Source organism: Labeo rohita, chromosome 5, assembly GCF_022985175.1.
Source record: "Labeo rohita strain BAU-BD-2019 chromosome 5, IGBB_LRoh.1.0, whole genome shotgun sequence".
NCBI classification, from domain to species: domain Eukaryota; kingdom Metazoa; phylum Chordata; class Actinopteri; order Cypriniformes; family Cyprinidae; genus Labeo; species Labeo rohita.
In genome coordinates, this window is record NC_066873.1 from 24677501 (window position 1) to 24691795 (window position 14295).

The 14295-nt window shown below is 35.7% G+C and overlaps 1 protein-coding gene across 1 annotated transcript; it reads right to left on the reverse strand.

Moving 5' to 3' along the window:
• Positions 1-1278: 1278 nt before the first annotated feature.
• On the reverse strand, positions 1279-14249 carry erlin2 (ER lipid raft associated 2). The gene is made up of 12 exons (XM_051109517.1): positions 13507-14249; positions 11983-12087; positions 11796-11877; positions 11673-11719; positions 9862-9923; positions 9479-9604; positions 7278-7351; positions 6163-6221; positions 5816-5907; positions 5613-5702; positions 2255-2334; positions 1279-2174 (listed from the first exon to the last, which is right to left on the reverse strand). Exons 2-12 carry the CDS (start codon positions 12084-12086, stop codon positions 1995-1997), a joined length of 996 nt encoding a protein of 331 aa, XP_050965474.1. The 5' UTR covers position 12087; positions 13507-14249; the 3' UTR covers positions 1279-1994.
• Positions 14250-14295: the final 46 nt, after the last annotated feature.

Genomic DNA, 14295 nt, shown 5'->3' on the forward strand with positions numbered 1-14295 from the left:
TCATTTAGAGTATAATTTCATTAATATAATAATAATAATAAAATGTTAAAGGGATAGTTCTGTCAAAAGTAAATTCTGTCATTATTTACTCACCCTCTTGTCACTTCAAACCTTTCTTTTGGGGAATGTAAAAAAGTATTTTGACGACTGTTGGTAACAAAGCTGTTTTGGTTACTGTGACTTTCACTGTATAACAAAAAATACTGAGATGTTTCTCAAATTATCTTCTTTTTATGTTCCGTAGTTCACGTTAGGCCGTTCCAGCCTAAATGTTTGTGTAATAAATTTTATGCTGAATCAAATAAAATATTTCTTTCTAAAGCTACAATATGTAATGTCTACTTGCTACTTTCTCATTTAACACAAAAATAGCTTTAAATAATCTTTTGTGGGTATTTTCACAGTCAAATTTATTTTGCGATTAATTAGATTAACTAATCGACACATAATGTAAATTAGATAAAAAATGTAGCAGGCCTAATTTACATGAAACCTATTCTTAGTATTAGATCACCTTAAATACAAGATTAAAATGCTTTCTAACAAGTGCAAATGTAACACACTGAACTACCTGTATCAAGCATGTTTTTAAACATGTCATTTGAATAAATTAAAACTGAACAAAGTTTTCATAAGAAAACTTTACTGTATAAACAAATACACACCCAATACATAACCAATTTTTAATGTACACGAAATTAAGAAAACACACTAAAAAAGACAGTGATTCAACACACATTCAATGCTCATGCAAAACTCAAACATGAACAGTAAAGATCTTTGGGAAGCTCTTATGAGTCTCTGAGGTTTTAAACAAAGTATTACACAATCTGCTACAATGTTTAAAACTCGCCAGTTCTCAGGTCTAAACATAACTGTGTTCAAAAAACACAGCCATTTAAAATAGTCTCACTAGACTAAAGCCTGTCCAAATTTCTAAAGACAGTAACAGTAATGAGATTATTTTAAACGCACAAATATGAGGTATGCTGATCATTCTTAGGAACACCTATACATACAACAGTTACTATCTTATTCAGTTATGCATGAATGCAAACAAGTAGCCTACATTCCTGACAACAAACAATGAGTTACATCTGGAGGTAATAGAAACACTGAAAAAAAGCCTGTATGTTTTGTAATAGGACGTCAGTTTAGTGGAAATTTAAATAATTTATGGAAAATACTCCAAGCGTGGCCAGTGACCAGCTAACAAGTACAAATCAACATTCCTTGAGTGAGAAACGGCCTACAGCCATGCTGCTTTCAGGTCAGTGGTGAGACAGCAACAAAGACTCATTTCTGACGCAGGCTTTCAAATTCCCCAGAAATTAGAAAATGATTGGAGTGTTTATGCGAGAAAGGCACAAAACGCCTGGCGATTTAAAGGGGGATATTGTGTACTGTACATCACTTAGGGTAAAAAGTTTTTTTGCAGCGTTCAAAATAAAACTTTCCACACAGTTGATAAATATAACTAATGATGTACTTTCATGCTACACTGTTTTCAGATGACCTTACTATTTTGCTTGAAAAATTTGCTGAGTTCTTGGGAGTAGTGCGCTTAATTCTGTACACCTAATAAAAGAATCCCTGAGGTATAGAAGCCTTCAAGACACTAAGATGTCTATTAAGTACATAATCCAATCCCTCAGCGTAAAAAAAAAATGGAATGTCTCTTTAATTTTATAAACTTGATGTATCTTAAACATGCACAAATCTCTACGTGCATTTGGTTAAATCTCACATTCATGTTCACACTGTTCTATTTAAAGGTATAATACTCTGGTTAACCACCACTGGCTTGTGATCATCTCACCAGGGTATAGACGCAGATATCGCATTTCGGTCCCACTGATACAGCACCGTGTTACTTTACTAAGTACTAAGTGGTTTCAGCTGCACTGATATTACCAATGCAGTCTAATGACTGGCCGTTTGTCTCTATCATTACCTGTTAACATATCCTCAGTGCTACAACGCAACTTCTCTCGTCATTCCAAGTCTAGTATACCCTCTGAGAGGGCATCTATGGCTTTGGAGGCAGCCGAGGAGGAGCTTCCTGGTCCTGCGTCCATGAACATGTGAGGGATCTCACTTCCAAAGTAAATCTTACTATTAGCTGCTATTGCCTTAAATTTCATCAGCTGCAGATATTCAGGGGTCAGCTTCAGCTGTGAGAAGAGAAGAGATGTTGAAAACACTGTTAAAACAATGAGCACAGTAATGATGGGGTGCAGTTTTAGGAGTTTACCTTATTGGCCTCAGCTGCTCTCTGTGAGGTGTAAAACTCTGCATCTGCTCTTGCTTTCTGCCTAGCGAGGAAAGCGCCGTCTATAAAATCAGCGAGACAAATGAGAAAGCAAATGAGAAACCACAGCAACCATTAGAGCTGTGTAATGAGAGATTGTCAACAGCATTTAAATTCATCCTAAGCATCACATTTCACATTTATGATTATGAATATATTCAGGCGGTTTGCCTAAACCTCAGCGTTTCCCCTCAACAATCTTTCATTCTGATGATAATATAGTTTAGTAAATGTTTGTTCATGTACATTTTAATTATTTAACAAGTGAACGGTGCAGTTACTGAGATAAGTGAGTTGTATTCAGCTAGTCACGTGATCTGATAAATGAAGTAGCGCTGCATTTACGCCGTGTCATAATTACTGCAATGATAATCTAATGTTTTCTACTTTGAGATATTCACGTCCTCAAATTTGGAATTATGAGTGTCTATTGCAACACTAACATTCTGTCTATTAATTCGTAATATATTAATAATAATTTGAAAATCAATGAAAGACCTACAATGTACACTGCCCTCAAAAAGTTTGGAAATGCCCTAGAAAAGTGTGGTTTTGGACGATTTCAGCATAATTCCTTATTTTTTTGGTGCAAAGTAACTTGACATTATCATTGGACCAACTATAATAATTTTCATTTTGATTACATAATAATGGCAATATATATACGTTGAAGTCAGACATGCCCCTTTGCCAGCTGTGATGCCTGGTTACTGGTTTAAACTTGGCCCAGGTTTTTAAAAGATTTTTGGCTCAGCACACCTTAATAGCTTCAACAACTGAGTGCCAATTAAGTTTAGAACACAATGAATTTAGGCCCAGATTATGCAGAGCTGTAACAGCTGCTAATGGTGGATATTTTGTTGAATCGAAAATGTAAGTTTTTTTCAATGTATAAACTGTTTATGTAATAAAATATTTTTTCGTAGTTTGTGCTGTCCCTTATCAGTGCAATATTATGACTAACTAAAAAGGATTCATGCCAACATTGTCCAAAATCCCACTTTTCTAGGGCGTTTCCAAACTTTTTGAGGGCAGTGTACATTGTAGGTCTTTCAGTGATTTTCAGATTATTATTAATATATTACGAATTAATAGACAGAATGTTACAAAATAACTCCCTAACTGCATTTTACAGCTGAAGCTGCTGTTTCATCAGTCAGTTATTTCAGTATCTTAGTATCTCAATATGAGTCAACTAACTTCCTTGTAAAATAAAACAGCATTTCTTAGGTGTATGAAATGACTGTGAACTCATGTAAGCGCACATGATTTCATATGTATTTTTCGAAAGTTCCTTTATTTCATTATATGAGAAGCCTCTTAATGTGGGAGGAAATGACTGAGATGATGATGACTCTGATTCCTGCCAGATTTGTCACTGCTTTTACAAGCAGCAAAAACTGAGTTGAGAGTTATGAAAACAGTCTGGCGAGCATCAGCATCCGCTGTACAGACCAAAACAGCAGATAGCCAAGTGTAAGAGAGTACAAAAGTCTTTTATACAAAACTTACAAAGCATTTAAAGCAAAAGTTTCAGATTATCACCAAAACCACTGAATGTTTTTGACCAAAACAGCCCATCCTTTCCCACTGAGTTTCTCCAAGATTTTGGAACAATTCTATGTATTTGACACATAATTAATTGATACATACACTGATCAGGCAAAACATTATGACCACTGGCAGGTGAAGTGAATAACACTTCATCATAGCACAAGTTAGTGGGTGGGACATATTAGAAAGTAAGTGAACATTTTGTCCTCAAAGTTGATGGAAAAATGGGCAAGCGTAAGGACTTGTGCAAGTTTGACAAGGGCCAAAATGAAAGCTAAACAAATGGGTCAGAGCATCTCCAAAACTGCAGCTCTTGTGGTGTGTTCCTGATCTGCAGTGGTCAGTATAAAGTGGCCCAAAAAAAGAACAGCGGTGAACCGGCAACAGGGTGACTGGCAGCCAAGACCCATTCTCTGGTATTCCCTGGTGGCTGTGGTCTCTTTCATAATAATGCGCCCTTCCACAAAGAAAAGTGGTTCAGGAATGGTTTGAGGAGCACAACAATGAGTTTGAGTTGTTGACGTGACCACCAAATTCCCCAGATCTCAATGCAATCAATCATCTGTGGGATGTGCTGAACAAACAAGTCCGATCCATGGAGGACCCACCTCGCAACTTACAGGACTTAAAGGATCTGCTGCTAACATCTTGGTGCCAGATACGACAGAACACCTTCAGTGGGTGTAGTGGAGTCCATGGCTCGACGGGTTAGGGCTGTTTTTGTAGCAAAAGGGGAACCAACACAATATTAGGAAGGTGGTCATAATGTTATGCCTGATCGGTGTAATGCAATGGATACACTGGTTTGTTTTGTAGATGTCCTGTGCTAATAATAATAATAATAATAATAATAATGTTTTGCATGTAATCACATGACATCCACTTGTCTTTGCCATACATTCATTTACTCTCTCTGTAGTTTTGGTTTTGGCTTGTTGTATCATTTTCACACAATTTTCACAGTAAGAAGACAAACTGGTGAAAGTTTTGAATTATGTTCTTCAAAAAATGATCTGCATCCTGGTTCGTAAGACAGATGTTGTTAATTATTTGAGTAATGACTGACGTTAACGTGAACTTAACAGCATGATTTGAAAACCTGGCTTGTATTGCTCGAAAAAAATAAAAATAAATAATAATTATTATAATAAGTACATTGTCAAATATTATTGCAATTTAAAATTACTTTTCTGTTTTAATATTTTTCAAAATGCAATTTATTCCTGTAATGGGAAAGCTGGATTTTATTTTGTGTCACATGATTCTTCAGAAATCATATTAATTTGCTGATTTGGAACTCATTTTTTTATTATTGTTAATATAAAGAATGGTTGTGCTGCTCACTATTTTACTACCATGATACATTTTGCTTATTTTTTTCATTAATAGAAAGTAAAAGAACAGCATTTATTTGAAGAGAATATTGTTGTAACTTACAGATGCCTTTACTGTCACTTTTGATCAATGCATAAAAATCAGCTTAATTGAAGAATAACAGTATTTATTTAAAAAAAAAAATCTACTAGCCCAACCTTTTGAATGAAAGTGTACATTGTTTATGTATGATGATAATATTTTATGAACCAATTATATAATGTTATGAGGTAATTTCTTCCAAACATTCACTGTTAATTTTGATGTTAATTTTATATTTTGACAAGACCAAGGCCCAAATGCCCCATGTTTTTTTTTTTTTCTACACTGCAGTCTAGAACATTGGAGGTAACATGAAAACACATTCACCTACCTTCAATTGCTGAAATCTTTTTCTCTGTCTCTTTTTCCATAACTTTCTGTCCAAATTTTATTTCGGCCACCTGAGCCACTTTCTCTGCCTCTGCACACATAATAAACACAGCAACATTCTTTCACTTTTTATCATCAAAATCCAACTCACAAAACCTAATGCATTTCTCAGACCAAATACTAAGAAAAACATCTATATTTTACCGATGACAGCCTTTTTCCTCTCTGTCTCTGCTTCCTTCTCTACCACTTTCTGAGTCTGAGCTGCAATCAGTAATTTCGTTCTTTCACTCTCCCTAAAAAAGAAAGAGAAACAGAGACACACTCAAGCACACATGTAAGATTAATAATTAATACTATAAGACTAATAATATATAAATAATAATTATTTTGTCAGAGACACATATATACATACATACATACATATACACACACGCACCTACACATTTATTACCAGTACATCAACTGGAAGTTAAATTTGGGACCATGTACCACCGTTAGATCATTAACATCTATTACTCGAAACATGAAAGAAGTTCTCATGAACTCACATTAGCTCATAGTTCCTGCGAATGCTTTCGGGAATGTTTGGTTTAGTAACACGAACCGCCTATTCAAGAGGGAAAGGAACAGAGGATAAAGGAAAGAGAGGAAAGAGGAAAAAAAACAAGTTGAAGACAGACAGATATCACTTTTGGTAAAACAAAAATCTAATCAAATCTTTGACTTTAAAAAGACAGAACAATCGTCTCACAAAAAGGCCTTGTTACGCAACATTTTTATGGCTGGATGGGCCTTGGGAAAGGAGTTAAACACTAACGGCAGGAAGCATGAACAAACAAAAACAACTTAAGCATTGATCTCAGAGGAAAATGAGTGGATATGGTGAAACACTCCTTATGTGAATCATAGCTTATTATACACCATGTGAATGACACATTACCCACAAAACCTCCATTACAGAATTAAGGCTAGAAGGAGGCGTGAATCAAGTTACTGATGATCTTAGCGTCATCTCAACAAGTTGATGACTTGCATATTTTTAGTGGTACCAGACGAGAAATAATAACAATGGAAGTTTACTGCTTGCGGAGTGGATTATCACGAGGGCTATTTTTAAGGATCTTTGCTGTAGTCTATGAAAACTTAGCACAGCACCAAAGGGATTTGGTGAAGGAATTCTGAAACTTCCCAAACCAAAGCTAAATAAAGAAAGAGAAACACATGCACAAATACATAAGTGTATGCATACATGCAGAATCGTATCTTAAGTCAAACAAAATGTGAAGCCAGACAAAGTCTTGTTTTGGTAATGAGTAATGAACCTCCATGGATTACATTTGCTGAATCTGAGAACTAATTGTTGACATATAACCCGTGCAGACAGGGGCCAGGGGGAAAAGAGGGACTAAAAGCATAGAGCCAAGAGACTGAGAGGGGCCCAGAATTCAAAACCCCCATTATTTTGCAATCGTAAATCTCCGCCACTGAACTTGATCTTAGCAAAGTAGCAAAGTCAGTGCAAGCTGTTTTGGCAGCAAAAGGGGGACCAATATTAGGAAGGTGGTCATAATCCTAGCGATGCCACTGCATACAGAAACTGGAACTCAACAGAATAGAAAATAAAACAGACTGAATTGCCAAACCAGTCTAAGTTGAATCTGACCTGAATGATAAGTCCAGGTGCCATGCTGGTGAGATCCTCCTGCAGCGTGAGCTTCAGATTCTCGTCTATTTGATCTAAGAAACAAAAAGCTATTTAAAGGACATCTGTAGACAGAATTTATTCCCCTAACATTTTTTTTAAATCACACACAACAACTGCAAATAAAAAGCACTTGAGAGCTTATGCTACTAACAACATGTCAAACATCTCCAAATTACCACTAGAGGGCTGTAACACCTTTACTATTAAAAGCTTAGTTCACCCAAAAATGAAAATTCTGTCATTAATTACTTACCCTCACGTCATTCCAAACCCTTATGACCTTCACTCATCTTTAGAACACAAATTAAGGTTTTTTGATAAAATCCGAGAGCTTTCTGACCCTCCATAGACAGCAATGCAACTACCACATTCAAGGGCCAGAAAGGTAGTAAGGACTTGTACCACATTTATGACAGTACCATTTATGTGTGTGGTGCTGCTTTCTTTGTGTACAAAAAGTATTCTTGTAACTTCATAAAATTAAGGTTGAACCACTGAAGTCACATGTACTATTTTAATGATGTCATGAGGGTGAGTAATTAATGACAGAATTTTCATTTTTGAGTGAAGATCCCTTTAACTACACTTTTTAAGCACACCATTTTAAAGTGCTATAAAATGCAGAATCTGCAAAATGTTAATTATTTTACCAAAATAAGAGGGATCATAATAAGATATTTCACATAAAATATGTTTATATACAGTCCACAAGAGAAAATAATAGTTGAATTTATAAAAATGACCCTGTTCAAAAGTTTGCATACACTTGATTCTTACTGTGCTGTTACCTGATTTTTTCGTTTAGTGATAGTTGTTGATGAGTCCCTTGTTTCTACTGAACAGTTAAACTTCCCAATGTTTTTCAGAAAAATCCTTCAGGCCCACAAATTCTTTGGTTTTTCAGCATTTTTGAGTATTTGAACACTTTGCAATAATGACTATGATTTTGAGATCCATCTTTTCACACCGAGGACAACCGAGGGACACAATGCATTAAGAGCCAGGGGTGTAAACTTTTGAACAGAATGAAAATGTGTACATTTTTCTTATTTTGCCTAAATATCATATTTTTTCATTTAGTACTGCCTTGCAGAAGCTACAGAAGATGATTACATGTTTCCCAGGAGGCAAAATACGTTAAATTTACCCTAATGTTCAAATTCAGAAAGTTTTCAGCCCTGGCTCTTAATACATTGTTTTTTCTTCTGGAGCATCAGTGAGCATTTGAACCATCTGTAATAGTTGCATATGAGTCCCTCAAATGGCCTCAGTGTGAAAAGATGGATCTCAAAATCATACAGTCATTGTCATAGTCAAGGGTTCAAATACAAAAAATGCTGAAAAACCAAAGAATATGTGGGACCTGAAGGATTTTTCTGAAGAAAAGTGGGCAGTTTAACTGTTTAGAACAAACAAGGAACTCATAAACAACTATCACTAAACAAAAAACAGCTGTGGATAATTCTGGTAACAACACAGTATTAAGAATCAAGTGTATGTAAACTTCTGAACAGGGTAATTTTTGTAAATTCAACTATTATTTTCTCTTATGGACTACATGTAAACGTCTAATGTGAAATATCTTATTCAGGTCAGTACTAAAAAAAAATAGCATGCATTTTGTAATTATGCATATTCTGCAAGGTGTATGTAAACTTTTGACCTCAACTGTATATATTTTTTTACAAATTCAAATTATTCATTTTCTAATTCCTAAATCTTCCTAGTAAATGATATTGCACATTCAGTGTGTCTTCACATTTCACAAAGACTGAGATGGAACAGAAGAAATTGGTCAACAAGTCATTATTTTTGTTTTCTTTGCGCACACAAAGTATTCTCGTAGCTTAATAAAATTAATGTTCAAATTCATAAGTTTACATACACCTTGAGGAATCTGCAAAATGTTGATTATTCTACCAAAATAAGAGCATTCAGTGTGTCTTCAAATTTTAACAGTGAATAATATGCATAAAATGATTAAAAAAAAAAAAAAAAAATGCACTTCCAATAGGAGTGTATGCAAAGCAGTTGCTGTCATCTACAAGAAAATGACCCTTGCATTGAAGTATAAGTTTTAAAGCAGCAAAATTTTACCAAGCTTGCTGGCATCAAATCATCCAACATGGCTGATTAGGACATTAAAGCACATCACTTACCGAATAGACCTATGTAGACCTCCTGAAGTGTGTGCACGCTACAGAACTGATTCAGCTCATGGTGAACCTTGTTGAAAATCAGAGCTTTGTCGTAGTCGGCAGTGAAGTTTCTCACAATTCCATAAACTGCAGCAGAGCAGACAATAATGTTAAGATAGAGATGAACAGGGCACATAAAAGAAATGACACAGTCAAAGTCTGGGTCGTCACTTAAATTCATGGGGAGCGGGATAAAACATTTATTGGCGAGTAGGCTATGCCAAAGAGGATCTTTGTGGGCCATCCCATATTACAGAGCCCCGGGGAAATATTGCCTGTTGTCTGCCCCTAATAACTGTCTTTTTAATGGTTCTACATTATAAATGACAAAAAAGTAATTTTACCTGCTGAGGGAACAAGATAGTTCACCACCTCAATGCGATCGAAGTAGATCATTACACCTCCACTGCAAAGCAAAAAAAACATGTTGAAATATATGTGAAAGAGTATGAAAATCTATGCCAGAAAGCACAAGCGATAAATGAAATCTCACACAGGGTCTTCCTACAAACAGCATGTGTCTGAGATGATCTGTAATTCAAGACTGACAATCTGTTTCATGAACCGAATGTATGAATGTATCATAGTTTATTTCTTTTTAACCAGTTTTTCTGGACTTTTACCAGTTTTACTTTTATAGAACAGTAGAGGGATGAGAGGAAATGCAAAGGAAAGGAGTAGAACATAAATTATGTTCTAACACAAAGTTTCAACCTTCAACTGCTGACCTGCTGTACACCTGCTTTAAACATTGCATAATGATTTATATACAGGTGCATCTCAAAAAAAAAAAAAAAAAAAAAGTTGATTTTTTTGTTTGTAACTTATTTAAAAAACTGAAACTTTCATATATTCTAGATTCATTGCATCTTATTCTTGAAAATACCCCATAGATTCTTAATGGGGTTCAGGTCAAGCATGTTGGCTGGCCAATAAAGCACAGTAATATCATGGTCAGCAAACCACTTGAAAGTGTTTTTTGTGGGCACATGGTAAAGTCCTGCTGGAAAAGGAAATCAGCAACTCCATACAGCTTGTCAGCAGATGGAAGCACAAAGTGCTCCAAAATCTCCCGGTAGACGGCTGCATTGACTTTGCACTTGATAAAACACAGTAGACCAACATCAGCAGACGTCACGGCACCCCAAATCATCACTGTCTTCGGGAACTTCACACTGGACTTCAAGCAGCTTGGATTATGTGCCTCTCCAGTCTTCCTCCAGACTCTGGGATCATGATTTTAACATGACATGCAAAATTTACTTTGATCTGAAAAGAAAACTTTGGACCACTGAGCAACAGTCCAGTTCATTTTCTCCAGGTAAGATGTTTCTGACATTGTTTCTGTTTCAGAAGTGGCTTGGTAGCCCTTTTCCTGAAGACGTCTGAGCGTGGTGCACTGACTCCAGCTTCATTCTACTCCTTGTGTAGCTCTCCCAAGTGTTTGAATCAGCTTTGCTTGACAGTTTTCTCAAGCTTGTGGTCATTGCTGTTGCTTGTGCACCTTTTCCTACCCAATTTCTTCCTTCCAGTCAACTTTGCATTTAATATGCTTTGATACAGCACTCTGTAAACAGCCACTCCTTTAGGTAATGACCTTCTGTGACTTATCCTCTTTGTGGAGGGTGTCAGTGATTGTCTTCTGGACCACTGCCATGTCAACAGTCTTGGCCATTATTGTGGTTTCAAAGAACAAGAGATACCCAAAATTTTTACTGTAGAGATGGACATTTAATGAAACTCAAATGTAAATATTCTAACATTTTGAGATATTTTTGACTTTCATGACCTGTAAGCTCTAATCATCAAAATTAAAACCAACAACAACAAAAAAAAAACTCTAGAAACGTTTCAATTCACATGTTATAAATCTATAATATATGAAAGTTTCAGTTTTTTAAATAAGTTACAAACAAAAAATGAACTTTTTCACGATATTCTAATTTTTTGAGATCCACCTGTATGATGTTAGCTAAACAGAAATGCAGGTAAGAGTTCACTAAACTTGAATTTGGTATGCAGCAATAGAGAAAACCAAATGCCTACGCTAACAAAACATTGCTGTCACTCTTGTTTTGCATGCATATGAATAGAACACAAAGTTTATTGTGACTGCACCTTTTAGAAGATCTGATGAACGAACAATTTACCTCACCTTGTGCCGCATGGAACATTCTTTACTTCATCTGTTTGTAGTGTTGTCTGTATGAAAAGAGAGAGGATGCAATAAGAAAAAGGAAACTACTGACTTAAACTATATATATAATCTGTCTTTTACCTGCACAGACTTGAATGTAGTAATAAAAGGCAGCATCAAATGAAAGCCAGGGCCACTGGTGGTGGTCAGCAGAGCTCCACCTCTGAGAGGAGAGAAGCACACGCAGTTATACAATCCAAAAGTGACAAGCACTGCAGTATCTGTTTGGCTCTGGAAGCAGTTTATCGGAAAATCTCAAGCAACTGACCTGTAGTAAACACCCACATGTCCTTCTTCAATCTTATGAAGAGCAGAAAACACTGCGGCTCCTCCTATGGCCAGGATCACAGAGGCAACTGCTCCCAATGTCATTCTGTATGCAAAAGAAATATAATAAAAGTATGTTTGTGTATTAACAAAAGAGTATTCAAGATGTAGATGAGTTTGTTTCTTCATCTCTACACATTTGGAGAAATTTAGCATGACGTAATTTACTCAACAATGTCAGATCATCCTCTGCAGTGAATGGGTGCCATCAGGAGTCCCCAAACAGCTGATAAAATCATAATAATATATAAGTAATCCACACGACTCCAATTAACGTCTTATGACGAGCTGCATGTTTGTAATAGACAGCTCACCTTTAAGACATTTTAACCTCAAACCATTACTTTCAGCTAAAAAAGCAAGTTCTTTCTCCACAATATTACTTTCTACAGTTAAAAAGTCGTCTCTAAGTTAAAGCGCCTTATCGATGGACTTGTTTCCTACAAACACACAGCTTTTCACTTCACAAGATGTTGATGGACTGAAATAATGTGGATTATTGTCAGCTGTTTGGACTTTCATTCTGACAGCAACCATTCACTGCAGAGGATCCACTGGTGAGAAAGTGATGTAATGCTACAATTTTAACATATAAAAGTAACTTATCTGATTTATTACACAGCATCTTATTCTCAAGAGACATGCTGTGTTCTAATCTTAGCAGTTAGACAATAGACATAATTAATAATCCAACAAAAAGATGAAAATGTATCCCAAAACAACTTAATAACAATTGCTAAACATTCTTAATACATGTAATGTTTTATTGTAACCTGCTGAACTGATCAAAACAACCTGAAGTGGTTTGCTGCTCTTAGCTGGTTGGTTTTCCAGCCTGGTCAATATCTATTGTGCATCAGTGATTAGATTTTTAGTGTTCTGTGTGTTTTATGGTTAACAGCTACACTGATAATGTTGTTTGAAAACCCAGGGAAAAGTACAGTCATTAGAGTTCATGGCAGATTGAGAGAGCATGTGGAACACTGACATTGATGTGACTTTGTTGCTAAGAGGATTGAGTAAACCAGACAAAGACCAGCTATGCAGCTGTTCATTTTATTGACTGTATTCATTTCAAAACATCACAAACGAAAACCTCAGTTTAGTTAACCAGCACTATAGGGAGCAAAGCTCCGGTTTTAGAGACATAACAACAAACAGGAACTATGAACTTAGCCACTATAGCTCGTTAAATGCACGACTTAAGTGACCAGAAGTTGCCGTCGGTTGTGGGTTTTCTCTTCGCGTCACACAAACTAATCGATACAGTTATAAAAATTAGTTACGGTTATATCAAAACTACAAACATTCTCCTAGCGACAAGATGCACACTAATAGAAAACATCACTAGCTAGCTTTCAAAGATGAGTATACAAACGAAATACGTTACATAGCCTGTCAACGCGAGATTACAACACGGAAAAAAATTACTTTGGCGATTAATGCGAACTAAAAGAGATGTTACCTAAGTACGTACTGCAACTCCTTCGTGATGGCCGGTAGAGACACCTGCGAATCGATGAGGAAAATACAGCGACGCTCTTTTGCGTCTGACGTCAGCACAGTTTAACCCACTTTTCCGATGCTGTGTGAGTATCACACCGTTAGATGGGGACAAATATCTTCCTATAAAACAAAATTGTGCTGAGGGTTGTGATAAAGACAGTTTTTATTTTTATTTTCACCGTTAGTTTGAATAATTTTAGTACTTCATGTTATTTTTTTCATTCTTTACGTTTTTTACGTTTATTGTTTCATATAATATTTTGTTTCATCTTTATTACAACTGTCGACAATAATCAATGAGTTTTAGCTTTAGTTTAGTTTAAAAATAACAACACTGATATGCCTGCATTGTTAAAGCTTTTAGATTAATTTAGGAGACTATCATGCAAGCTTACTTGCAAGTTAATTACAGTATTATGACTTTTTTTTTTTTTTTTTTTTTTTTTTTTTTTTTTTTGCAGTTGTCTGCTTTCCTGGTCCAGGAAACATCTTGGTGGGAAGCAGAATTGCATCTATGGTTGGTCACCATGCCTTACCCATGTTTTCCAACAATTTCTGCCGATAACACACATACTGTACATCACGGAGGCATCTATTGGACGTCTGCATTTACATCTGGAAGACGTATTTTTTTGAGTGTTTGCTCATTTGCTATTGGTCTGTAGGACGTTTCCTATCAGATATCAAATAGACGTCTATTAGATGTCTTTAAGATGTTTATGATGTAGAATGTGTGTAAAACACACAT

Excerpts from the sequence above, each read along its gene's own strand:
- erlin2 (XM_051109517.1), bottom strand. The coding sequence starts at position 12,086 with ATGACATTGGGAGCAGTTGCCTCTGTGATCCTGGCCATAGGAGGAGCC. Across the intron at positions 5,908-6,162 it reads CGCAGGAACTATGAGCTAAT|GGAGAGTGAAAGAACGAAAT; the intron begins GTGAGTTCATGA and ends TTTCTTTTTTAG. Across the intron at positions 5,703-5,815 it reads GAGGAAAAAGGCTGTCATCG|AGGCAGAGAAAGTGGCTCAG; the intron begins GTAAAATATAGA and ends TTATGTGTGCAG.